Below are 26,350 nucleotides of genomic sequence, written 5' to 3'. Positions count from 1 at the left end.
GCGTCTGGGGTAAACCATGGAAAGCTGTGTAGGTATGTATATTTGCGTGTGTGGACGTATGTATATACATGTGTATGGGGGGGGTTGGGCCATTTCTTTCGTCTGTTTCCTTGCGCTACCTCGCAAACGCGGGAGACAGCGACAAAGTATAAAAAAAAAAAACTAACCTGAAGTCTGTTGACAGTTTCGGGATACTTTTGAGCAGCCTCAAACTGGGACATTCCATCAGGAATTTTATCCAACAACTGAGTGCGTTCTGCAATTTTGGGGTCAATAGATTCAAGGAAAGCATTCTCCACAGCTAGAAAGGCATCCCTAAACACTTCCTTTACCTCTTCCTCTGTTGTTTTTCCAGTCAGTTGCTCAAAGCTTAATTCAGCTGGCATTCTCTGTAATCAAAAACAAATCAGAGTAACAATTCATAAATAATGTAACAGTGTCAGATATGAAGCTGTAACCACAAGCAGAAACAAGTTTGGGTCATATGAAAAGCCAGTTCATCCCACAGAGACCAATGGGTAAGAAAACTGAGCAAGTTACACATATTAGAATGACAAGTTAAATTCCAACAGCCTGTGGGAACAGAGTCACCTTGAGCACAACAATGCTTACCACCATCTCTTCTATAGGACCACATTTAACAAACACAACAAAACCATTTATTCTCATGAAATTTTAAACTACAGTACACATGAAATATAAAAAAATGAACTGGGGAAGGAGGGATGGGGAAAAATAGTCCATTCACTGGTGTAATCACCATAAAGAAACAGCTTTTCGTCAGGCCAAAGCTTCTTTTCTTCTTGTTGCATAGCTATAACTGAGTTAGGTACATGCAGTCAGGTGACGCAGTGATTCAGTGACTTACAATGACGTGCAACCAACGTCATCGGTCACGCCACTGAATCACAGCTTAGGATTGGTTGCCATCAGACTTCTAAGTGGACCAGGGGGTGTGTGGGAGGTTAGTTTGGTTCTAGCGTGAACTGTGGTGAGCAGTTGTCACCTGGCCTTTGTACCTGTAATGTGTAACCTGAGCTTCTTGAACAAGTTCTGTCTGCCAGAGTTAACCCTCGACAGTCTACGGATGTTGCACTGCTGTTTGACTATCTACATTTCTTAACAGGAAGTAAGTGTGGGAAATGAGAATATACATGAATAAAAGTTAGTGAAAAAATTTTGAATTAAGTCAAGAAAATGAGTGGTAGGCAGTGTGCTGGCAAGATGACCCCTAAAGGCCAAAAAAAGGGGTTCTAAAGATCTAGACTCAGATAACAGTGAAATAGTTTCAATATAGCTATATTGCTCTCTAAGAACAATCTCGTCCTGTAGGAGGCTGGCACTGACATGTGAAACAGCTGTAGCTCATAATGAAAACTGAGCAGGTTTTGTGACAGAACAATGTTTGAATCACATTCACTCTACATTCTGATGCTATAGTGGAGTAAGGCTTCAGTACAAAAATCAGATCTAAGAAGATCTATAGCTCTTCTGAAATATAAAGTACAGGAGCCTGGGTTTGCAGTATGTAAACAGGAACATAAAAGTTTGTTAGTTGTGAAACTATGCAGATAAACTTCACACCCAACTGTAAGGGGCTCCTCACGTGCAAAAAAAGTAGATGAATAATGTGTCAGTAGTCTCACCCTACATATGGAACAGAGAAACCTATCAGTGAAGGTATTTGCCTACTGAGACTGTGACTTCTGGGTCAGTTTCTACAACTGTGTAAGTCTCTCAAACCCAAATGATATGGGCAGTTTGTGGAGGATCTCACACACATACTGGGGTCTCTGGTAAGAAGGCTCCCGTACTGACAATGGTGGCCAAGGGAGAGAAAAATTCCAGACTTTTAACAACCAGGTTTATCTTCTAAACCTGTCACGGATTCAGGTTACAGGAAAGGATGGAAAAAACAGGAGTGCTCTCTAAACCAGTTCTGTCATGATCACTTAACCAAAGAAATAAACAATCTGATTATCCTATGAATATATATTTGATGGAGGGATTACAAAGATGACCTTCCATGGGTGCCAATCAAGAGAAAGGGAATCTATATTATGAGCTTCAACGTCTTTCACTGGAGACAAGTATAATGAAAGAACAACGACAATGATGGCATAGAGACCTCGCCGAGGTGAAGCATAGAGACCATGCTGAGGTGAAACTTCCAGAAATAGGATTTACTTGAAGGCTTTCAATCATAATGTTGTATTTTTTTATGTATTTATTTTGCTTTGTTGCTGTCTCCCGCATTAGCGAAGTAGCGCAAGGAAACAGACGAAAGAATGGCCCAACCCACCCACATACACAAGTATATACATACACGTCCAACCACGCAAATATACATACCTATACATCTCAACGTATACATATATATACACACACAGACATATACATATATACACATGTACATAATTCATACTGTCTGCCCTTATTAATTCCCATCGCCACCCCACCACACATGAAATAACAACCCTCCCCCCCCATGTGTGCGAGGTAGTGCTAGGAAAAGACAATAAAGGCCACATTCGTTCACACTCAGTCTCTAGCTGTCATGTAATAACGCACCGAAACCACAGCTCCCTTTCCACATCCAGGCCCCACAGAACTTTCCATGGTTTACTCCAGACGCTTCACATGCCCTGGTTCAATCCATTGACAGCACGTCGACCCCGGTATACCACATCATTCCAATTCACTCTATTCCTTGCATGCCTTTCACCCTACTGCATGTTCAGGCCTTGATCACTCAAAATCTTTTTCACTCCATCCTTCCACCTCCAATTAGGTCTCCCACTTCTCCTTGTCCCTCCACCTCTGACACATATATCCTCTTTGTCAATCTCTCCTCACTCATTCTCTCCATGTGACCAAACCATTTCAAAACACCCTCTCTGCTCTCTCAACCACACTCCTTTTATTACCACACATCTCTCTTACCCTATTATTACTTACTCAATCAAACCACCTCACACCATATATTGTCCTCAAACATCTCATTTCCAGCACATCCACCCTCCTGCGCACAACTCTATCCATAGCCCACGCCTCGCAACCATACAACATTGTTGGAACCACTATTCCTTCAAACATTCCCATTTTTGCTTTCTGAGATAAAGTTCTCGACTTCCACACATTCTTCAACGCTCCCAGAATTTTCGCCCCCTCCCCCACCCTATGACTCACTTCCGCTTCCATAGTTCCATCCGCTGCCAAATCCACTTCCAGATATCTAAAACACTCCACTTCCTCCAGTTTTTCTCCATTCAAACTTACCTCCCAATTGACTTGACCCTCAACCCTACTGTACCTAATAACCCTGCTCTTATTCACATTTACTCTTAACTTTCTTCTTTCACACACTTTACCAAACTCAGTCACCAGCTTCTGCAGTTTCTCACATGAATCAGCCACCAGCACTGTATCATCAGTGAACAACAACTGACACTTCCCAAGCTCTCTCATCCACAACAACTGCATACTTGCACCCCTTTCCAAAACTCTTGCATTCACCTCCCTAACAGCCCCATCCCTATACAAATTAAACAACCATGGAGACATCACACACCCCTGCCGCAAACCTACATTCATTGAGAACCAATCACTTTCCTCTCTTCCCACACGTACACAAAATGTTGTATTTGATTAATAAAACTCAGACAAACATACACTTTCTGCCCAGCTGTTGCAAACACCCATGAGTTCTTGGCTGAAATCAGGGGACTGGCTGGCTGGCTGGAAACCCTCCCTTCTTGTATTTCAATTCCTAAAAGAAGCAACAGAAGGAGTCAAACAGGATGTGCTCATCCTCCTTGAAGGCCCATATTGGGGTGTCTGATGTGTGTGGATGTAACCAAGATAAGGAAAAGGAGAGATAAGTAGTATGTTTGAGGAAAGAAACCTGGATGTTCTGGCTCTGAGTGAAATGAAGCTCAATCGTAAAGGGGAAGAATGGTTTGGAAACACCTTGGGTGTAAAATCAGGGGTTGGTGAGAGGATAAGAGCTAAGGAAGGAGTAGCATTACTCCTGAAGCACAAGCTGTGAAAGGGTGTGACATAGTGTAACGAAGTAATTTCTAGATTGATGTGGGTAAAACTGAAAGTGGATAAAAAAAAAGATTGGTGATTATTGGTGGTTATGCACCTGGTCATGAGATGAAAGATCAAGAAAGGAAAGTGCTTTAGAAGCAGCTGTGTGAGTGTGTCAGCAGTTTTGGTGCACGAGACCAGGTATTAGCGATAGGTGATTTGAATGCAAAGGTGAGTATAGTGGCAGTTGAGGGTATAATTGGTGTGCATCGGGTATTCAGTGTTATGGATGGAAATGGTGAAATGCTTGTGGATTTGTGTGCTGAGAAAAGACTGGTAATTGGAAATACCTGGTTTAATTAGAGAGATATACACAAGTATATGTATGTGAGTAGGAGAGGCAGTCAACTGGCATTATTAGAGTATGTATTAACTGATACGAATGTAAAAGGGAAACTTTTGAAGGTAAATATGCTGAGGAGGGCAGCTGGTGCGATGTCATATCACTATCTTGTGAGGTGTGGGTGAAGATTTGCAGAGGTTTTCAAAAAAGAGGAGACAATGTAGGGGAGAAGAAAGTGCTGAGAAAATCACCAAGGAAAGGAGACTTGTGTGAAAAAATATCAGGAGAAATTGAGTGAAGAATGGCAAATGAACTGAGGGAAGTGGATGAGGAATGGGATGTATTTAGGGAAGCAGTGATGGCATGTGCAAGAGATGCATGTGGCATGAAGGTAGGAAGTGGGCAGATTAGAAAGGGTAGTGAGTGGTGGAATGAAATAGTAATGTTGTTAGAAAGAGAAAAGAGAAGTGGTTGGATGATATCTACAAGGAAAGAGTGCAAATGACTGTGAGATATATAAGAGAAAGTGGCAGGAGGTCAAGAGGAAGGTACAAGGGTTGAAAAAGAGGGCAAATGAGAGTTGGGGTGAGAGTATCATTAAACTTTAGGGAGAATAAAAAGATGTTTTGAAAGGAGGTAAATAACATGTGAAAGACAAGAGAACAAATGGGAACATCAATGAAGGGGAAAAGAAGAGATAACTGGTAGTGATGGAGTGAGAAGATAAAGTGAGAATTTTGTAGGAGTGTTGAATGTGCTTGATGGTAGATGTAGGGTGTTTTGATCAGGGTAGTGAGTGAAGTGAGAGGGTCAGGGAGAGTGATTTGGTGAAGAGGGCAGAGGTAGTGAAAGCCTTGCGGAAGATGAAATCCAGCAAGGTGGCGGAAGTGGATGGTATTGCAGTTGAATTTATTAAGAAAGGGGTGACTGTGTTGTTGACTGGTTGGTAAGCATATTCAGTTAATGTACGGATCATGGTGAAGTGCCTGAGGATCGGTGGAATGCATGTGTAGTACCAATGTGTAAAGCTAAATGGGATAAAGGAGGGTGTTCAAACTATATAGGCATAAGTTTGTCGAGCAAACCTGGAAAATTGTATGGAAGGATATTGACTGAGAGGGTGAAGACATGTACAGAGCATCAGAATGGGGAGTAGTGTGATTTCAGAAGTGGAAGAGGATGCGTGGATCAGATGTTCGCACTGAAGAATGTGTGAGAAATACTTAGAAAAAGATATGGATTTGTATGTGGCATTTATGGATCTAGAGAACGCATATAATAATGTTAATAAAGATGCTTTGTGGAAGGTCTTTAAGAGTATATCATGTGGCAAACAAGCTACTAGAAGCAGTGACAAGTTTTCATCATGGTCTAAGGCATGCATACATAGAGGAAGAGAGGATAGTGACTGGTTCCCACTGAAGGTTGGTCTGTGGCAGGGGTGTGCGATGTCACCATGGTTGTTTGACTTGTTTATGGATTAGGTGATTTGGGAGGTAAATACAAGAGAGAAAGGCAAGTATAAAGTTGGGGATGAGGGGGCCTGGGAAGTGAGTCAATTGATGTTCGCCAGTGATATGGCACTCTTGGCTGATTCAAGTGAGAAACTGCAGAATGTGGCGACTGAGTTTGGAAAAGTGTGTGAAAGGAGAAGGTTGAGAGTAAATGTGAATAAGAGCATGGTTATTTGGTCAGTAGGGTTGAGGGATAATCTAATTGGGATATACGTCTGAATGAAGAAAAACTGGAGGAAGTGAAGTGTCTTAGATATCTGGGAGTGGAACTGGCAATGAATGGAAACATGGAAGTGGAAGTGAGTCATTGGGAGGGGGAGGGTGTGAAGGTTCTGAGAGCAATGAAGCATGTGTGGAGAGAAGAATATTATCCAAGAGCAAAAGTGGGTAACTCTGGAGGAACAGCAGTTCCAACAATATCATATGGTTGTGAGGCATGAGCTATACATGGGGTTGTATTGAGAAAATTGGAAATGAAATTTCTAAAGACAATAAGTGGTGTGAGGTGCTTTGATCAAGTAAGTAATGAATGGGCAAGAGAAATGTGTGGTAATAAAAAGAGAGTGGTTGAAAGAGCAAAAGAGGGTGTGTTGAAATGGTTTGGACATATGGAGTGAGGAAAAGTTGACAAATAGGATATATGTGTCAGAGGTGGAGGGAACAAGGAGAAGCAGAACAAATTGGAGAAGGAAGGATGGCGTGAAAAAGATTTTGAGTGATCAGGGTCTGAACATGCAGGAGAGTGAAAGGTGTGCAAGGAAAAGAGTGAGCTGGAACGATGAGGTATACCGGGATCAACATGCTATAGATGGATGGAACCAGGGCATGTGAAACGTCCAGGGTAAGCCATAAAAAGGTCTGTCAGGCCTGTATGGGAAGCTGTGGTTTCAGTGTATTACACAGTGGATGTGACCTTTTTTCATTTGTTTCCAGGCTCTACCTTGTTGATGCAGTGGATGGTAATGCTGTTTCCTGTGGGACGAGGTGGCATCAGGAATGGATAAAGGCAAGCAAGTATGAATATGTACATGTGTATATATGTATGTATATGTTTATGTGTGTGTATATATGTATATGTTGCTATCTATATGAATATGTATGTATATGTACATGTATATCCCTGAGGACAGGGTAGAAAGAATACTTCCCATGTATTCCCTGCATGTCGTAAAAGGTGACTAAAAGAGGAGGGAGTGGGTGCTGGAAATCCTCCCCTCCAGTTTTCACTTTTCCAAAAGAAGGAACAGAGAAGGGGGCCAAGTGAGGCTCAGTCCTCTGTTCTTAATGCTACCTCGCTAAAGTGGGAAATGGCGAATATGTATGAAAAGATGTACATGTATGTGCACACGTGTATATACGTGTGTATTTGAGTGAATGGGTCTTTCTTCGTCTGTTTCTTGGTGCTACCTCACTAATGCAGGAAACTGCAATCAATTACAATCAAAATTAAATGAATATAAGACTATACTTGAAAGTGTTGGAAATGAGATGTTTGAGGACAATATGTGGTGTGAGGTGGTTTGATCGAGTAAGTAATGAAAGGGTAAGAGGGATGTGTGGTAATAAAAAGAGTGTGGTTGAGAGGGCAGAAGAGGGTGTATTGACATGGTTTGGTCACATAGAGAGAATGAGTGAGGAAAGATTGACAAAGAGGATATATGTGTCAGAGGTGGAGGGAACGAGAAGTGAGAGACCAAATTGAAGGTGGAAAGCTGGAGTATCGGGGCCTGAACATGCAGGAGGGTGAAAGGCGTGCAAAGAATAGAGTGAATTAGAACGATGTGGTATACCGGGGTTGATATGCAGTCAATGGATTGAACCAGGGCATGTGAAGTGTCTGGGGTAAACCATGGAAAGTTCTGTGGGGCCTGGATGTGGAAAGGGAGCTGTGCTTTTGGTGCATTATACATGACAACTAGAGACTGAGCGTGAATGAATGTGGCCTTTGTTGTCTTTTCCTAGCACTACCTTGCACGTGTGCGGAGGGAGGGGGTTGTCATTTCATGTGTGGCAGGATGGCAACGGGAAAGAATAAAGGCAGCAAGTATGAATTATGCACATGGGTATATATGTATATGTCTGTGTATGTATATATATGTATATGTTGAAATGTATAGGTATGTATATGTGCATGTGTGGACGGGTATGTATATACATGTGTATGTGGGTGGGTTGGGCCATTCTTTCATCTGTATCCTTACGCTACCTCGCTAATGCGGGAGACAGCGACAAAGTATGATAAATAAATAAATAAATACTTGAAAGTTATCACCTCAGAATTGTAACTTTAAAATAAATGTAGAAAACGACTAGGGCAGTGGAAAGGATTGACACAGAGCACACTCACTGTCCTATTTTACCTTCCCCTTCTCTGCATCTATTCTGAAATACAGACTTTTTCTTTCTTAAGCCTTAAGAAACTTCAAAGGTGATGAGGGATCAGTGGGAGCAAAGGGAAACAGCAAAATGGCAGCCACATCACAAGGGTATTTATGTTACTCACATCTATACATGTATAAGCTGTACTGAAGTAAAGCTTTTGAAGAGTGTTGCAAGGACCTTAAGGATTTATTCATGTTTTTTACTGATGTTTTTACCATGATTATACCCACTCAGTTTCCTTTTTTTTTTATTTGTTATCCTTTTCTTCACTTCTACAAGACTATGCTGTAAACAAAATAAAACAACAGCCTCATTTGCTTACATCCACTCTATAGCTGTCATGTACATATAATGCATCAAAACCAAAGCCCATCATCCTCAGTCAAGCCCTGCAGACCAGTTCCATGGTTTCTTTAGACTGCATCGTATGCCCTGGCTCTTTCCATTTAAAGCACATTGCCCACCATGTACTGTATTGCTCCAATTTGCTCTATCCCTTGCATGCTTCTCAACCTCCTAAATTTTCAGGCCCAAGCATATGAAATCCTCTTTCATTCCATCCTTGTATCTCATCAGTCTTCCCCTCCCTCTTACTTTCTTCACTTATGCCCCACAAATCCTCTTTGTCAGTCTTTCTTTACACATCCTCTCCACAGATTTAAGGTGTTTTGGTCGGAATGGTAAGCAAAGTGATAGGGTCAGGGGGAATGATTTGGGGAAGAGAGAAGAGGTAGTAAAAGCTTTGCGGAAGATGAAATCCAGCAAGGCAGCGGGTTTCGATGGTACTGCAGTGGAATTTATCAAAAAAAAGTGGGTGGCTGTGTTGTTGATTGGTTAGTAATGATATTCAATATATATATAGACCATGGTGAAGTGCCAGAGAATTGGCGGTATGCATGCATAGTGCCACTGTACAAAGGCAAAGGACATAAAAGTGAGTGTTCAAACTAAAGAGGCATAAGTTTGTTGAGTATTCTTGAGAAATAATATGGGCGGGTTTTGGCTGAAAGGGTGAAAGAGTGTACAGAGCATCAGACTGAGGAAAAGAAGGATGGTTTCCAAAGTGGTTAGGGATATGTGGATCATGTGTTTGCTATGAAGAATGTATGTGAGAAATACTTAGAAAAACAAATGGGTTTGTATGTAGCATTTATGGATCTGGAGGACGCATAAGATAGAGTTTACAGAGATGTTTTGTGGAAGGTTTTAAGAGTATATGGTGTGGGAGGTAATTTGCTAGAAGCAGTGAAAAGTTTTTACCAGGATGTAAGGCATGTGTACGAGTAGGAAGAGATGAGAGTGACTGGTTCCCAGTGAATGTCGGTCTCCGGCAGGGGTGTGTGACGTCCCAATGGTTGGTTAATTTGTTTATGGACGGAGTGGTTAGGGAGGTGAATGCAAGAGTTTTGGAGACAGAGGCAAGTATGCAGTCTGTTGTGGAAGAGAGGGCTTGGAAAGTGAATCAGTTGTTGTTCGCAGATGATACAGCGCTGGTGGCTGATTCAGGTGAAAAACTGCAGAAGTTGGTGACTGAGTTTAGAAAAGAGTGTGAAAGGAGAAAGTTGATAGTAAATGTGAATAAGAGCAAGGTTATAAGGTTCAGTAGGATTAAGGGCCAAATCAATTGGGATGTGAGTGTGAATGGAGAAAAATAGGAGAAGTGTTTTACATATCTAGGATTGGACATAGCAGTGGATACAACCATAGTAGCAGAAGTGAGTTACAGGGTAGGGAAGGGGGCAAAGGTTCTGGGAGTGATGAAGAATGTGTGGGCAGAAAGAACATTATCTTGGAGAGCAAAATTTGCTATGTTTGAAGGAATAGTAGTTCCAACAATGTTATACCGTTACGAGCCATGGGCTATAGATACGGTTGTACTGAGGACAGTGGATGTGTTGGAAATGAAATGTTTGAGGAAAATATGTAAAGTAAGGTGTTTTTATCCCATAACTAATGAAGGGGTAAGAGAGATGTATGGATATAAAAAAAAGTGGTTGAGAGAGCAGAAAAGGGTGTGTTGAAATGGTTTGGTCACATAGAGAAAATGAGTGAGGAAAGATTGACGAAGAGAATATATGTGGTGGAGGGAACAAGGAGAAGCAGGAGACAAATAAGAGGTGGAAGGATGGACTAGAAAAGATTTTGAGCAATTGGGGCCTGAAAGGGTGCAAGGAATAGAAGGAATTGGAACAATGTAGTATACTGGGGTCAACGTTCTATGATGGGTTGAAGCAGGGCATGGAAAGTATCTGGGGTAAACCATGGAAGGTTTTGTGGGGCCTTGATGTGGAAAGGGAACTGTGGTTTCAGTGCATTACACATGACAGCTAGAGACTGAGTGTGAATGAATGCGGCCTTTTTGTCTTTTCCTGGTGCTATCTCGCACGTGTGCGCACGTGGGGGGAGGGTATACTATTTCATGTGTGACAGGGTGACAACAGGGATGGATGAAGCCAGCAAGTATTAATATATGCATGTGTATATATGTATATTTAATTGTATATATATGTATATATACGTTGAAACGTATAGGTATGTATAAGTGAGTGTGTGGGCGTTTATGTATATATATATAAGTATATATGGGTGGGGATGGGGGATTAAGAATACTTCCCACGAATTCCTCACGTATCGTAGAAGGCGACTAGAGGGGATGGGAGCGGGGGGCCAGAAACCCTCCCCTCCTTGTATTTTAACTTTCTAAAAGAGGAAACAGAAGAACGAGTCACGCGAGGAGCGCTCATCCTCCTCGAAGGCTCAGATTGGGGTGTCTAAATGTGTGTGGATGTAAACAAGATGAGAAAAAAGGAGAGATAGGCAGTATGTTTGAGGAAAGGAACCAGGATGTTTTGGCTCTGAGTGAAATGAAGCTAAAGGGTAAAGGGGAAGAGTGGTTTGGGAATGTCTTGGGAGTAAAGTCAGGGGTTTGTGAGAGGACAAGAGCAAGGGAAGGAGTAGCACTACTCCTGAATCAGGAGTTGTAGGAGTATGTGATAGAGTGTAAGAAAGTAAATTCTAGATTGATATGGGTAAAACTGAAAGTTGATGGAGAGAGATGGGTAATTATTGGTGCATATGCACCTGGGCATGAGAAGAAAGATCATGAGAGGCAAGTGTTTTAGGAGCAGCTGAATGAGTGTGTTAGTGGTTTTGATGCACAAGACTGGGTTATAGTGATGGGTGATTTGAATGCAAAGGTGAGTAATGTGGCAGTTGAGGGAAAAATTGGTATACATGGAGTGTTCAGTGTTGTAAATGGAAATGGTAAAGAGCTTGTAGATTTATGTGCTGAAAAAGGACTGGTGATTGGGAATACCTGGTTTAAAAAGCGAGATATACATAAGTATACGTATGTAAGTAGGAGAGATGGCCAGAGAGCGTTATTGGATTACGTCTTAATTGATAGACGCACGAAAGAGAGACTTTTGGATGTTAATGTGCTGAGAGGTGCAACTGGAGGGATGTTTGATCTTGTGGAAGCAAAGGTGAAGATTTGTGGGGGTTTTCTGAAAAGAAGAGAGAATGTTGGGGTGAAGAGAGTGGTGAGAGTAAGTGAGCTTCAGAAGGAGACTTGTGTGAGGAAGTACCAGGAGAGACTGAGTACAGAATGGAAAAAGGTGAGAACAAAGGAGGTAAGGGGAGGGGGGGAAGAATGGGATGCATTTAGGGAATCAGTGATGGATTGCGCAAAAGATGCTTGTGGCATGAGAAGCGTGGGAGGTGGGTTGATTAGAAAGGGTAGTGAGTGGCGGGATGAAGAAGTAAGATTATTAGTGAAAGAGAAGAGAGAGCATTTGAATGATTTTTGCAGGGAAAAAATGCAAATGAGTGGGAGAGGTATAAAAGAAAGAGGCAGGAGGTCAAGAGAAAGGTGCAAGAGGTGAAAAAGAGGGCAAATGAGAGTTGGGGTGAGAGAGTATCATTAAATTTCAGGGAGAATAAAAAGATGTTTTGGAAGGAGGTAAATAAAGTGCATAAGACAAGGGAGCAAATGGGAACTTCAGTGAAGGGGGCTAATGGGGAGGTGATAACAAGTAGTGGTGATGTGAGAAGGAGATGGAGTGAGTATTTTGAAGGTTGTTGAATGTGTTTGATGATAGAGTGGCAGATATAGGGTGTCTTGGTCAAGGTGGTGTGCAAAGTAAGAGGGTTAGGGAAAATGATTTGGTAAATAGCGAAAAGGCAATAAAAGCTTTACGGAAGATGAAAGCCAGCAAAGAAGCAGGTTTGGATGGTACTGCAGTGGAATTTATTAAAAAAAGGGGGTGACTGTATTGTTGACTGGTTGGTAAGGTTATTTAATGTATGTATGATTCATAGAATGGGAAACAGAAGAAGGAGTCACGCGGGGAGTGCTCATGTGTGTGGATGTAACCAAGATGTGAAAAAAGGAGAGATAGGTAGTATGTTTGAGGAAAGGAACCTGGATGTTTTGGCTCTGAGTGAAACGAAGCTCAAGGGTAAAGGGAAGAGTGGTTTGGGAATGTCTTGGGAGTAAAGTCAGGGGTTAGTGAGAAGACAAGAGCAAGGGAAGGAGTAGCAATACTCCTGAAACAGGAGTTGTGGGAGTATGTGATAGAATGTAAGAAAGTAAATTCTCGATCAATATGGGTAAAACTGAAAGTTGATGGAGAGAGATGGGTGATTATTGGTGCATATGCACCTGGGCATGAGAAGAAAGATCATGAGAGGCAAGTGTTTTGGGAGCAGCTGAATGAGTGTGTTAGTAGTTGTGATGCACGAGACCGGGTTATAGTGATGGGTGATTTGAATGCAAAGGTGAGTAATGTGGCAGTTGAGGGAATAATTGGTATACATGGGGTGTTCAGGGTTGTAAATGGAAATGGTGAAGAGCTTGTAGATTTATGTGCTGAAAAAGGACTGATGATTGGGAATACCTGGTTTAAAAAGCGAGATATACATAAGTATACTTATGTAAGTAGGAGAGATGGCCAGAGAGCGTTATTGGATTACGTGTTAATTGACAGGCGCGTGAAAGAGAGACTTTTGGATGTTAATGTGCTGAGAGGTGCAACTGGAGGGATGTCTGATCATTATCTTGTGGAGGCTAAGGTGAAGATTTGTATGGGTTTTCAGAAAAGAAGAGTGAATGTTGGGGTGAAGAGGGTGGTGAGAGTAAGTGAGCTTGGGAAGGAGACTTGTGTGAGGAAGTACCAGGAGAGACTGAGTACAGAATGGAAAAAGGTGAGAACAATGGAAGTAAGGGGAGTGGGGGAGGAATGGGATGTATTTAGGGAATCAGTGATGGATTGCGCAAAAGATGCTTGTGGCATGAGAAGAGTGGGAGGTGGGATGATTAGAAAGGGTAGTGAGTGGTGGGATGAAGAAGTAAGAGTATTAGTGAAAGAGAAGAGAGAGGCATTTGGATGATTTTTGCAGGGAAAAAATGAAATTGAGTGGGAGATGTATAAAAGAAAGAGACAGGAGGTCAAGAGAAAGGTGCAAGAGGTGAAAAAAAGGGCAAATGAGAGTTGGGGTGAGAGACTATCAGTAAATTTTAGGGAGAATAAAAAGATGTTCTGGAAGGAGGTAAATAAAGTGCGTAAGACAAGGGAGCAAATGGGAACTTCAGTGAAGGGCGCAAATGGGGAGGTGATAACAAGTAGTGGTGATGTGAGAAGGAGATGGAGTGAGTATTTTGAAGGTTTGTTGAATGTGTTTGATGATAGAGTGGCAGATATAGGGTGTTTTGGTCGAGGTGGTGTGCAAAGTGAGAGGGTTAGGGAAGATGATTTGGTAAACAGAGAAGAGGTAGTAAGGGCTTTGCGGAAGACGAAAGCCTGCAAGGCAGCAGGTTTGGATGGTATTGCAGTGGAATTTATTAAAAAAGGGGGTGACTGTATTGTTGACTGGTTGGTAAGGTTATTTAATGTATGTGTGACTCATGGTGAGGTGCCTGAGGATTGGCGGAATGCGTGCATAGTGCCATTGTACAAATGCAAAGGGGATAAGAGTGAGTGCTCAAATTACAGAGGTATAAGTTTGTTGAGTATTCCTGGTAAATTATATGGGAGGATATTGATTGAGAGGGTGAAGGCATGTACAGAGCATCAGATTGGGGAAGAGCAGTGTGGTTTCAGAAGTGGTAGAGGATGTGTGGATCATGTGTTTGCTTTGAAGAATGTATGTGAGAAATACTTAGAAAAGCAAATGGATTTGTATGTAGCATTTATGGATCTGGAGAAGGCATATGATAGAGTTGATAGAGATGCTCTGCGGAAGGTATTAAGAATATATGGTGTGGGAGGCAAGTTGTTAGAAGCAGTGAAAAGTTTTTATCGAGGATGTAAGGCATGTGTACGTGTAGGAAGAGAGGAAAGTGATTGGTTCTCAGTGAATGTAGGTTTGCGGCAGGGCTGTGTGATGTCTCCATGGTTGTTTAATTTGTTTATGGATGGGGTTGTTAGGGAGGTGAATGCAAGAGTTTTGGAAAGAGGGGCAAGTATGAAGTCTGTTGGGGATGAGAGAGCTTGGGAAGTGAGTCAGTTGTTGTTCGCTGATGATACAGCGCTGGTGGCTAATTCATGTGAGAAACTGCAGAAGCTGGTGACTGAGTTTGGTAAAGTGTGTGAAAGAAGAAAGTTAAGAGTAAATGCGAATAAGAGCAAGGTTATTAGGTACAGTAGGGTTGAGGGTCAAGTCAATTGGGAGGTGAGTTTGAATGGAGAAAAACTGGAGGAAGTGAAGTGTTTTAGATATCTGGGAGTGGATCTGGCAGCGGATGGAACCATGGAAGCGGAAGTGGATCATAGGGTGGGGGAGGGGGCGAAAGTTCTGGGAGCCTTCAAGAATGTGTGGAAGTCGAGAACATTATCTCGGAAAGTAAAAATGGGTATGTTTGAAGGAATAGTGGTTCCAACGATGTTGTATGGTTGCGAGACGTGGGCTATGGACAGAGTTGTGCGCAGGAGGATGGATGTGCTGGAAATGAGATGTTTGAGGACAATATGTGGTGTGAGGTGGTTTGATCAAGTAAGTAACGTAAGGGTAAGAGAGATGTGTGGAAATAAAAAGAGCGTGGTTGAGAGAGCAGAAGAGGGGGTTTTGAAATGGTTCAGGCACATGGAGAGAATGAGTGAGGAAAGATTGACCAAGAGAATATATGTGTCGGAGGTGGAGGGAACGAGGAGAAGAGGGAGACCAAATTGGAGGTGGAAAGTTGGAGTGAAAAAGATTTTGTGTGATCGGGGCCTGAACATGCAGGAGGGTGAAAGGAGGGCAAGGAATAGAGTGAATTGGAGCGATGTGGTGTACCGGGGTTGACGTGCTGTCAGTGGATTGAATCAAGGCATGTGAAGCGTCTGGGGTAAACCATGGAAAGCTGTGTAGGTATGTATATTTGCGTGTGTGGACGTATGTATATACATGTGTATGGGGGTGGGTTGGGCCATTTCTTTCGTCTGTTTCCTTGCGCCACCTCGCAAACGCGGGAGACAGCGACAAAGCAAAAAAAAAAAAAAAAAATGATTCATGGTGAGGTGCTTGAGGATTGGTGGAATGCTTGCATAGTGCCATTGTACAAAGGCAAAGGGGATAAGAGTGAGTGCTCAAATTACAGAGGTATAAGTTTGTTGAGTATTCCTGGTAAATTATATGGGAGGGTATGATTGTGTGTGGTTGAGGGGTATTGATGATGTGGGGGGTTGTGATGGGGGGGGGGATGTTGGGTGTGTGGTGGGGGGGTGATGGGGGGGGGAGGGGGTTGTTGGGTGGGGTGTTTGTAGGTGTTTTGATTTGGGTGGGGGGTGGGTGATGGGTGGGTGAGGGTGTTGGATGTGGTGTGTGGGGTGTGTGTGGAGAGGGGGTTGGGTGGTTGTTGTGTGGGGGGGGGGTGGATTGGGGGGGTGTTGATGGGTTTTGGGGGGGTGAGTGGTGGGTTGGATGGGGGTAGGGGTGGTTGTGTGGTTTGGGTGGGGGGGAGATGGGTTGGGTGGGGGGGAGGATGGGGGGGGGGGTGGGAGAATGGGGGGGGGGTTGGGGGGGGTGGGTGGGGGGGGGGGTGGGTGGGGTTTGGATTGTGGGGGGGGGTTTGTGGGGATTGGTGGTTGGAGGGGGGGGGTGGTGTGTGAGGGGGTTGGGTGGATGGGGGGGGGGAGAGGTGGTGTATGAGAGGGGGGGAGGTGGATGGGGTGTTTAGGGATGTTGAGGGGGGTAGGTGGGGGGGGTTTGGGGGGGGGTTGTTGTTTGGGTTGTGGTTTGGGGTTGTTGTGATTGGGGTGGTGGGTATGGTGGGGGGGTGGGGATTGGATTGGGGGGTGGGGTGGGGGGTTGGGGTGTTTTTAGGGTGGTTGGGTTGGGGGGGGGTGTGTGAGGGGGTGGGGGTGAGGGGATGAGGTGGGTTAATGGGTTGAGGTTGGGGTGATGTGGGGGGGGGGTGGGGGGAGTTTTGGAGGGGGGTGAAGGGGTTGTTGGGGGGGGTTGGAGTGTTATGGTGAGAGGTTTGATTTTTGGGGGTGGGGGGGTTGGTTGTGGGGGGGAATTATTGGGGGGGTGGGGGGGAGTGGAGGGGGAGTGGGTGTGTGGGGGGGAGATGGTGGTGGGGTGGGGGAGGGTTTGGTGTGGGGGGGTGGTATTGGGGGGGGGGGGGTGGGGGGGGGGGGTGAGTGGGTTGGTTAGGTTGGGGGTTGTGTGTGGGGGGGGTTTGTTTTTGTGAGGGGGGGGGTGTGTGATGTTGTGGGGGGGGGGGGTTTGGGGGGGGGGGATATGGGTGTGTTGGTGGGTGGTTTGTGGGTAATTGTGGTGTGTGGGGGAGGTGGGGGTGGTTAAGATAGTGGTGATACTAAATGGAGGGGTTTGGTGGAATGAATAATGTGGGGGAGAGGGGGGGCTTTGAACATGAAGACTGAAAGGCATGCAAGGAATAGTGGTGAAATGGAATGATTGGTATATCCGGGGCAATGTGCTGTCAATGGATTAAACAGAGCATATGAAGTGTCCTGGGTATACATGAAATTAGTGGGGCCGGATGTAGATAGGGACTTGTGGTTTTGGTGCACCCCACGGCCTCGCTACCATATAACATTGTTTAGAACCTCTATCCCTCAAACATATCCCTTTTCTGTGGCGAAGATTACGTTTGTGTCACCACTTCCACACAATCTATATGCTCCCTAGAACTTTCGGGCCCTTCCCCCACCCTAGGATTCCTTCGGCTTTCCATGGTTCCATCCACTGTCAAATCCACTCCCAGATATCTAAAACACTTCACTTCCTACAGTTTTTCTCCATTCAAACTTACCTCCCAGTTGACTTGTCCCTCAACCCCACTGTACCTAATAACCTTCCTCTTATTTGCATTTACTTTCAGCTTTCTTCTCTCAGACACTTTACCAAACTCAGACACCAGCTTCCCAAGTTTCTCACACGAATCAGCAAGCAGAATTGTTTCATCAGTGAACAACAACTGACTCACTTCCCAAGCTCTCTCATCCACAACAGACTGCATACTTGCCCCTCTTTCCAAAACTCTTGCATTCATCGCCCTAACAACCCCATCCATAAATAAAATAAACAAACATGGAGACATCAAACACCCTGCCGCAAACCAACATTCACTGAGAACCAATCACTTTCGTCTCGTCCTACTTGTCCACATGCCTTACATCCTCGATAAAAACTTTTCATTGCTTCTTACAACTTGCTTCCCATACCATATATTCTTAATACCTTCCACAGAGCATCTCTATCAATTTTATCATGTGTCTTCTCCAAATCCATAAATGCTACATACAAATCCATTTGCTTTTCTAAGTATTTCTCACATACATTCTTCAAAGCAAACATCTGATCCACACATCCTCTACCACATCTGAAACCACACTGCTCTTCCCCAATCTGATGCTCAGTATATGCCTTCACCCTCTCAATCAATGCCCTCCTATATAATTTCACAGGAATAATCAACAAACTTACACCTCTGTAATTTGAGTACTCACTTTCATCCCATTTTTCTTTGTACAATGGCACTATGCAAACATTCCGCCAATCCTCAGGCACCTCACCATGAGTCATGTATACATTAAATACCTTACCAACTAGTCAACAATACAGTCACTCCCTTTTCTAATAAATTCCACTGCAATACCATCCAAACCCGCTGCCTTGACAGCTTTCATCTTCTGCAAAATTTTTACTGCCTCTTCTCTATTTACCAAATCATTCTCCCTAACCCTCTCACTCTGCACACCATCTCAATCAAAACACCTTATATCTACCACTCTATCATAAAACACATTAAACAAACCTTCAAAATACTCACTCCATCTCCTTCTCACATCACCACTACTTGTTATCACCTCCCCATTAGCCCCCTTCACTGATGTTCCCCTCTGTTCCCTTGCCTTATGCTCTTTATTTACCTCCTTCCTTCCTTCTTTTTATTCTCCCTAAAATTTAATGATACTATCTAACCCCAACTCTCATGTGTCAGAAGTAGAGGGAACGAGGAGAAGTGGGAGACCAAATTGGAGGTGGAAAGATGCAGTGAAAAAGATTTTGAGTGATCGGGGCCTCAACATGCATGAGGGTGAAAGGTGTGCAAGGAATAGAGTGAATTGGAACGATGTGGTATACCGGGGTCGACGTGCTGTCAATGGATTGAACCAGGGCATGTGAAGCGTCTGGGGTAAACCATGGAAAGTTCTGTGGGGCCTGGATGTGGAAAGGGAGCTGTGGTTTCGGTGCATTATTACATGACAGCTAGAGACTGAGTGTGAACAAATGCGGCCTTTGTTGTCTTTTCCTAGCGCTGCCTCGCACACATGAGGGGGAGGAGGTTGTTATTCCATGTGTGGCGAGGTGGCGATGGGAATGAATAAAGGCAGACTATGAATTATGTACATGTGTATATATGTTTATGTCTGTGTGTGTATATATAAGTATACACTGAGATGTATGGGTATGTATATTTGCATGTGTGGATGTGTATGTATACACAGGTGTATGTGGGTAGGTTGGGCCATTCTTTCATCTGTTTCCTTGTGCTACCTCACTAACGCGGGAGACAGCGACAAAGCAAAATAAATATGAATAAATAAATAAGTATATATATATATATATATATATATATATATATATATATATATATATATATATATATATATATGAATCAGCTGATTCATGTGAGAAACTGCAGAAGCTGGTGACTGAGTTTGGAAAAGTGTGTGGAAGAAGAAAGTTAAGAGTAAATGTGAATAAGAGCAAGGTTATTAGGTACAGTAGGGTTGAGGGTCAAGTCAATTGGGAGGTGAGTTTGAATGGAGAAAAATTGGAGGAAGTGAAGTGTTTTAGATATCTGGGAGTGGATCTGGCAGCGGATGAAACCATGGAAGCGGAAGTGGATCATAGGGTGGGGGAGGGGGTGAAAATCCTGGGGGCCTTGAAGAATGTGTGGAAGTCGAGAACATTATCTCGGAAAGCAAAAATGGGTATGTTTGAAGGAATAGTGGTTCCAACAATGTTGTATGGTTGCGAGGCGTGGGCTATGGATAGAGTTGTGCGCAGGAGGATGGATGTGCTGGAAATGAGATGTTTGAGGACAATGTGTGGTGTGAGGTGGTTTGATCGAGTGAGTAACGTAAGGGTAAGAGAGATGTGTGGAAATAAAAAGAGTGTGGTTGAGAGAGCAGAAGAGGGTGTTTTGAAGTGGTTTGGGCACATGGAGAGGATGAGTGAGGAAAGATTGACCAAGAGGATATATGTGTCGGAGGTGGAGGGAACAAGGAGAAGAGGTGGTGTGCAAAGTGAGAGGGTTAGGGAAAATGATTTGGTAAACAGAGAACAGGTAGTAAAAGCTTTGCGGAAGATGAAAGCCGGCAAGGCAGCAGGTTTGGATGGTATTGCAGTGGAATTTATTAAAAAAGGGGGTGACTGTATTGTTGACTGGTAAATGTGAATAAGAGCAAGGTTATTAGGTACAGTAGGGGTGAGGGTCAAGTCAATTGGGAGGTGAGTTTGAATGGAGAAAAACTGGAGGAAGTGAAGTGTTTTAGATATCTGGGAGTGGATCTGTCAGCGGATGGAACCATGGAAGCGGAAGTGGATCATAGGGTGGGGGAGGGGGCGAAAATTTTGGGAGCCTTGAAAAATGTGTGGAAGTCGAGAACATTATCTCGGAAAGCAAAAATGGGTATGTTTGAGGGAATAGTGGTACCAACAATGCTGTATGGTTGCGAGGCGTGGGCTATGGATAGAGATGTGCGCAGGAGGATGGATGTGCTGGAAATGAGATGTTTGAGGACAATGTGTGGTGTGAGGTGGTTTGAGCGAGTAAGTAACGTAAGGGTAAGAGAGATGTGTGGAAATAAAAAGAGCGTGGTTGAGAGAGCAGAAGAGGGTGTTTTGAAATGGTTTGGGCACATGGAGAGAATGAGTGAGGAGAGATTGACCAAGAGGATATATGTGTCGGAGGTGGAGGGAACGAGGAGAAGAGGGAGACCAAATTGGAGGTGGAAAGATGGAGTGAAAAAGATTTTGTGTGATCGGGGCCTGAACATGCAGGAGGGTGAAAGGAGGGCAAGAAATAGAGTGAATTGGAGTCATGTGGTATACAGGGGTTGACGTGCTGTCAGTGGATTGAAGCAAGGCATGTGAAGCGTCTGGGGTAAACCATGGAAAGCTGTGTAGGTATGTATATTTGCGTGTGTGGACGTGTGTATGTACATGTGTATGGGGGGGGGGCCATTTCTTTCGTCTGTTTCCTTGCGCTACCTCGCAAACGCGGGAGACAGCGACAAAGTATAAAAAAAAAAAAAAAAAAAAAAAATGATTCATGGTAAGGTGCCTGAGGATTGGCGAAATGCTTGCATAGTGTCATTGTACAAAAGCAAAGGGGATAAGAGTGACTGCTTAAATTACAGACGTATAAGTTTGTTGAGTATTCCTGGGAAATTATATGGGAGGGTATTGATTGAGAGGGTGAAGGCATGTACAGAGCATCAGACTGGGGAAGAGCAGTGTGCTTTAAGAAGCGGTAGAGGATGTGTGGATCAGGTGTTTGCCTTGAAGAATGTATGTGAGAAATACTTAGAAAAGCAAATGGATTTGTATGTAGCATTTATGGATCTGGAGAAGGCATATGATAGAGTTGATAGAGATGCTCTGTGGAAGGTATTAAGAATATATGGTGTGGGAGGCAAGTTGTTAGAAGCAGTGAAAAGTTTTTATCAAGGATGTAAGGCATGTGTACGTGTAGGAAGAGAGGAAAGTGATTGGTTCTCAGTGAATGTAGGTTTGTGGCAGGGCTGTGTGATGTCTCCATGGTTGTTTAATTTGCTTATGGATGGGGTTGTTAGGGAGGTGAATGCAAGAGTTTTGGAAAGAGGGGCAAGTATGAAGTCTGTTGGGGATGAGAGAGCTTGGGAAGTGAGTCAGTTGTTGTTCGCTGATGATACAGCGCTGGTGGCTGATTCATGTGAGAAACTGCAGAAGCTGGTGACTGAGTTTGGTAAAGTGTGTGAAAGAAGAAAGTTAAGAGTAAATGTGAATAAGAGCAAGGTTATTAGATACAGTAGGGTTGAGGGTCAAGTCAATTGGGAGGTAAGTTTGAATGTTGAAAAACTGGAGGAAGTAAAGTGTTTTAGATATCTGGGAGTGGATCTGTCAGCGGATGGAACCATGGAAGCGGAAGTGAATCATAGGGTGGGGGAGATGGCGAAAATCCTGGGAGCCTTGAAGAATGTGTGGAAGTCGAGAACATTATCTTGGAAAGCAAAAATGGGTATGTTTGAAGGAATAGTGGTTCCAACAATGTTATATGGATGTGCTGGAAATGAGATGTTTGAGGACAATAAGTGGTGTGAGGTGGTTTGATCGAGTAAGTAATGTAAGGGTAAGAGAGATGTGTGGAAATAAAAAGAGCGTGGTTGAGAGAGCAGAAGAGGGTGTTTTGAAATGGTTTGGGCACATGGAGAGAGTGAGTGGGGAGAGGTTGACCGGGGGGATGTGTGTGTCGGAGGTGGAGGGAACGAGGAGAGGTGGGAGGCCGGATTAGGGGTGGAGGGGTGGAGTGAGGGGGATTTTGAGTGATCGGGGCCTGAACGTGCAGGGGGTGAGGTTGGGAATAGGGTGGGTTGGATCGATGTGGTGTACCGGGCTCGACGTGCTGTCGGTGAATTGAATTGGGGCGTGTGAGGCGTCTTGGGTGGGCCATGGAGGGTTCTATGGGGCCTGGATGTGGAGGGGGAGCTGTGGTTTCGGGTATTGTTGCATGACAGCTGGAGACTGAGTGTGAGCGAGTGGGGCCTTTGTTGTCTTTTCCTAGCGCTGCCTCACACACATGAGGGGGGGGGAATGTTGTTCTGTGTGTGGCGGGGTGGCGTTGGGAGTGAGGAGGGGCAGGCAGTGTGAATGGTGTGCATGTGTATATGTGTACATGTCTGTGTGTGTGTATATGTGTGTGTACATTAGGATGTGTGGGTGTGTGTTTGCGTGTGTGGACGTGTATGTGTGTGTATGTGTGTGGGAGTGGGTTGGGCCATTTCTTTCTTGTGTTTCCTTGCGCTGCCTCGCAAGCGCGAGAGGCAGTGCTTATTTTTTTTTTTTTTTCATACTATTCGCCATTTCCCGCGATAGCGAGGTAGCGTTAAGAACAGAGGACTGGGAATACCCTCACCTGGCCCCCTTCTCTGTTCCTTCTTTTGGAAAATTAAAAAAAAAAGAAAAAAAAAACGAGAGGGGAGGATTTCCAGCCCCCCCGCTCCCTTCCCTTTTAGTCGCCTTCTACGACACGCAGGGAATACATGGGAAGTATTCTTTCTCCCCTATCCCCAGGGATATATATATATATATATATATATATATATATATATATATATATATATATATATATATATATATATATATATATATGAAGTCTGTTGGGGATGAGAGAGCTTGGGAAGTGAGTCAGTTGTTGTTCGCTGATGATACAGCACTGGTGGCTGATTCATGTGAGAAACTGCAGAAGATGGTGACTGAGTTTGGTAAAGTGTGTGAAAGAAGAAAGTTAAGAGTAAATGTGAATAAGAGCAAGGTTATTAGGTACAATAGGGTTGAGGGTATATTCAATTGGGAGGTGAGTTTGAATGGAGAAAAACTGGAGGAAGTGAAGTGTTTTAGATATCTGGGAGTGGATCTGGCAGCGGATGGAACCATGGAAGCGGAAGTGGATCATAGGGTGGGGGAGGGGGCGAAAATTCTGGGAGCCTTGAAGAATGTGTGGAAGTCGAGAACATTATCTCGGAAAGCAAAAATGGGTATGTTTGAAGGAATAGTGGTTCCAACAATGTTGTATGGTTGCGAGGCGTGGATTATGGATAGAGTTGTGCGCAGGAGGATGGATGTGCTGGAAATGAGATGTTTGAGGACAATGTGTGGTGTGAGGTGGTTTGATCGAGTAAGTAACGTAAGGGTAAGAGAGATGTGTGGAAATAAAAAGAGCGTGGTTGAGAGAGCAGAAGAGGGTGTTTTGAAATGGTTTGGTCACATGGAGAGAATGAGTGAGGAAAGATTGACCAAAAGGATATATGTGTCGGAGGTGAAGGGAACGAGGAGAAGAGGGAGACCAAATTGGAGGTGGAAAGATGGAGTGAAAAAGATTTTGTGTGATCGGGGCCTGAACATGCAGGAGGGTGAAAGGAGGGCAAAGAATAGAGTGAATTGGAGTGATGTGGTATACCGGGGTTGACGTGCTATCAGTGGATTGAATCAAGGCATGTGTATGGGGGTGGGTTGGGCCATTTCTTTCGTCTGTTTCCTTGCGCTACCTCGCAAACGCGGGAGACAGCGACAAAGCAAAAAAAAATATATATATATATATATATATATATATATATATATATATATATATATATATATATATATATATTTTTTTTTTTTTTTTTTGCTTTGTCGCTGTCTCCCGCGTTTGCGAGGTAGCGCAAGGAAACAGACGAAAGAAATGGCCCAACCCACCCCCATACACATGTATATACATACATCCACACACGCAAATATACATACCTACACAGCTTTCCATGGTTTACCCCAGACGCTTCACATGCCCTGATTCAATCCACTGACAGCACGTCAACCCCGGTATACCACATCGCTCCAATTCACTCTATTCCTTGCCCTCCTTTCACCCTCTTGCATATTCAGGCCCCGATCACACAAAATCTTTTTCACTCCATCTTTCCACCTCCAATTTGGTCTCCCTCTTCTCCTCGTTCCCTCCACCTCCGACACATATATCCTCTTGGTCAACCTTTCCTCACTCATTCTCTCCATGTGACCAAACCATTTCAAAACACCCTCTTCTGCTCTCTCAACCACGCTCTTTTTATTTCCACACATCTCTCTTACCCTTACGTTACTTACTCGATCAAACCACCTCACACCACACATTGTCCTCAAACATCTCATTTCCAGCACATCCATCCTCCTGCGCACAACTCTATCCATAGCCCACGCCTCGCAACCATACAACATTGTTGGAACCACTATTCATTCAAACATACCAATTTTTGCTTTCCGAGATAATGTTCTCGACTTCCACACATTCTTCAAGGCTCCCAGAATTTTCGCCCCCTCCCCCACCCTATGATCCACTTCCGCTTCCATGGTTCCATCCACTGCCAGATCCACTCCCAGATATCTAAAACACTTTACTTCCTCCAGTTTTTCTCCATTCAAACTCACCTCCCAATTGACTTGACCCTCAACCCTACTGTACCTAATAACCTTGCTCTTATTCACATTTACTCTTAACTTTCTTCTTTCACACACTTTACCAAACTCAGTCACCAGCTTCTGCAGTTTCTCACATGAATCAGCCACCAGCGCTGTATCATCAGCGAACAACAACTGACTCACTTCCCAAGCTCTCTCATCCCCAACAGACTTCATACTTGCCCCTCTTTCCAAAACTCTTGCATTCACCTCCCTAACAACCCCATCCATAAACAAATTAAACAACCATGGAGACATCACACACCCCTGCCGCAAACCTACATTCACTGAGAACCAATCACTTTCCTCTCTTCCTACACGTACACATGCCTTACATCCTCGATAAAAACTTTTCACTGCTTCTAACAACTTGCCTCCCACACCATATATTCTTAATACCTTCCACAGAGCATCTCTATCAACTCTATCATATGCCTTCTCCAGATCCATAAATGCTACATACAAATCCATTTGCTTTTCTAAGTATTTCTCACATACATTCTTCAAAGCAAACACCTGATCCACACATCCTCTACCACTTCTGAAACCACACTGCTCTTCCCCAATCTGATGCTCTGTACATGCTTTCACCCTCTCAATCAATACCCTCCCATATAATTTACCAGGAATACTCAACAAACTTATACCTCTGTAATTTGAGCACTCACTCTTATCCCCTTTGCATTTGTACAATGGCACTATGCACGCATTCCGGCAATCCTCAGGCACCTCACCGTGAGTCATACATACATTAAATAACCTTACCAACCAGTCAACAATACAGTCACCCCCTTTTTTAATAAATTCCACTGCAATACCATCCAAACCTGCTGCCTTGCCGGCTTTCATCTTCCGCAAAGCTTTTACTACCTCTTCTCTGTTTACCAAATCATTTTCCCTAACCCTCTCACTTTGCACACCACCTCGACCAAAACACCCTATATCTGCCACTCTATCATCAAACACATTCAACAAACCTTCAAAATACTCACTCCATCTCCTTCTCACATCACCACTACTTGTTATCACCTCCCCATTTGCGCCCTTCACTGAAGTTCCCATTTGCTCCCTTTTCTTACGCACTTTATTTACCTCCTTCCAGAACATCTTTTTATTCTCCCTAAAATTTAATGATACTCTCTCACCCCAACTCTCATTTGCCCTTTTTTTCACCTCTTGCACCTTTCTCTTGACCTCCTGTCTCTTTCTTTTATACGTCTCCCACTCAACTGCATTTTTTCCCTGCAAAAATCATCCAAATGCCTCTCTCTTCTCTTTCACTAATACTCTTACTTCTTCATCCCACCACTCACTACCCTTTCTAATCAACCCGCCTCCCACTCTTCTCATGCCACAAGCATCTTTTGCGCAA

General features: G+C 43.8%; 1 protein-coding gene across 2 annotated transcripts in view; it reads right to left on the bottom strand.

Annotated features, from left to right (window-relative positions):
• Positions 1-26,350, bottom strand: part of LOC139760180 (TGF-beta-activated kinase 1 and MAP3K7-binding protein 1-like) — a 188,223-nt gene that overhangs the window by 133,468 nt on the left and 28,405 nt on the right. Inside the window, exon 3 of one of the 2 annotated variants that reach the window (XM_071683115.1) lies at positions 168-389. In XM_071683115.1, coding sequence (XP_071539216.1) covers positions 168-389 — 222 coding nt within the window. The remainder of the gene's footprint in view (positions 1-167; positions 390-26,350) is intronic. The other variant, XM_071683116.1, reaches the window with a different exon arrangement.

This window comes from Panulirus ornatus, chromosome 35, assembly GCF_036320965.1.
Source record: "Panulirus ornatus isolate Po-2019 chromosome 35, ASM3632096v1, whole genome shotgun sequence".
Classification (NCBI taxonomy): Eukaryota; Metazoa; Arthropoda; class Malacostraca; order Decapoda; family Palinuridae; genus Panulirus; species Panulirus ornatus.
Note: the sequence above shows the minus strand (reverse complement) of the source record. Positions and strands in the feature narration are given on the sequence as shown.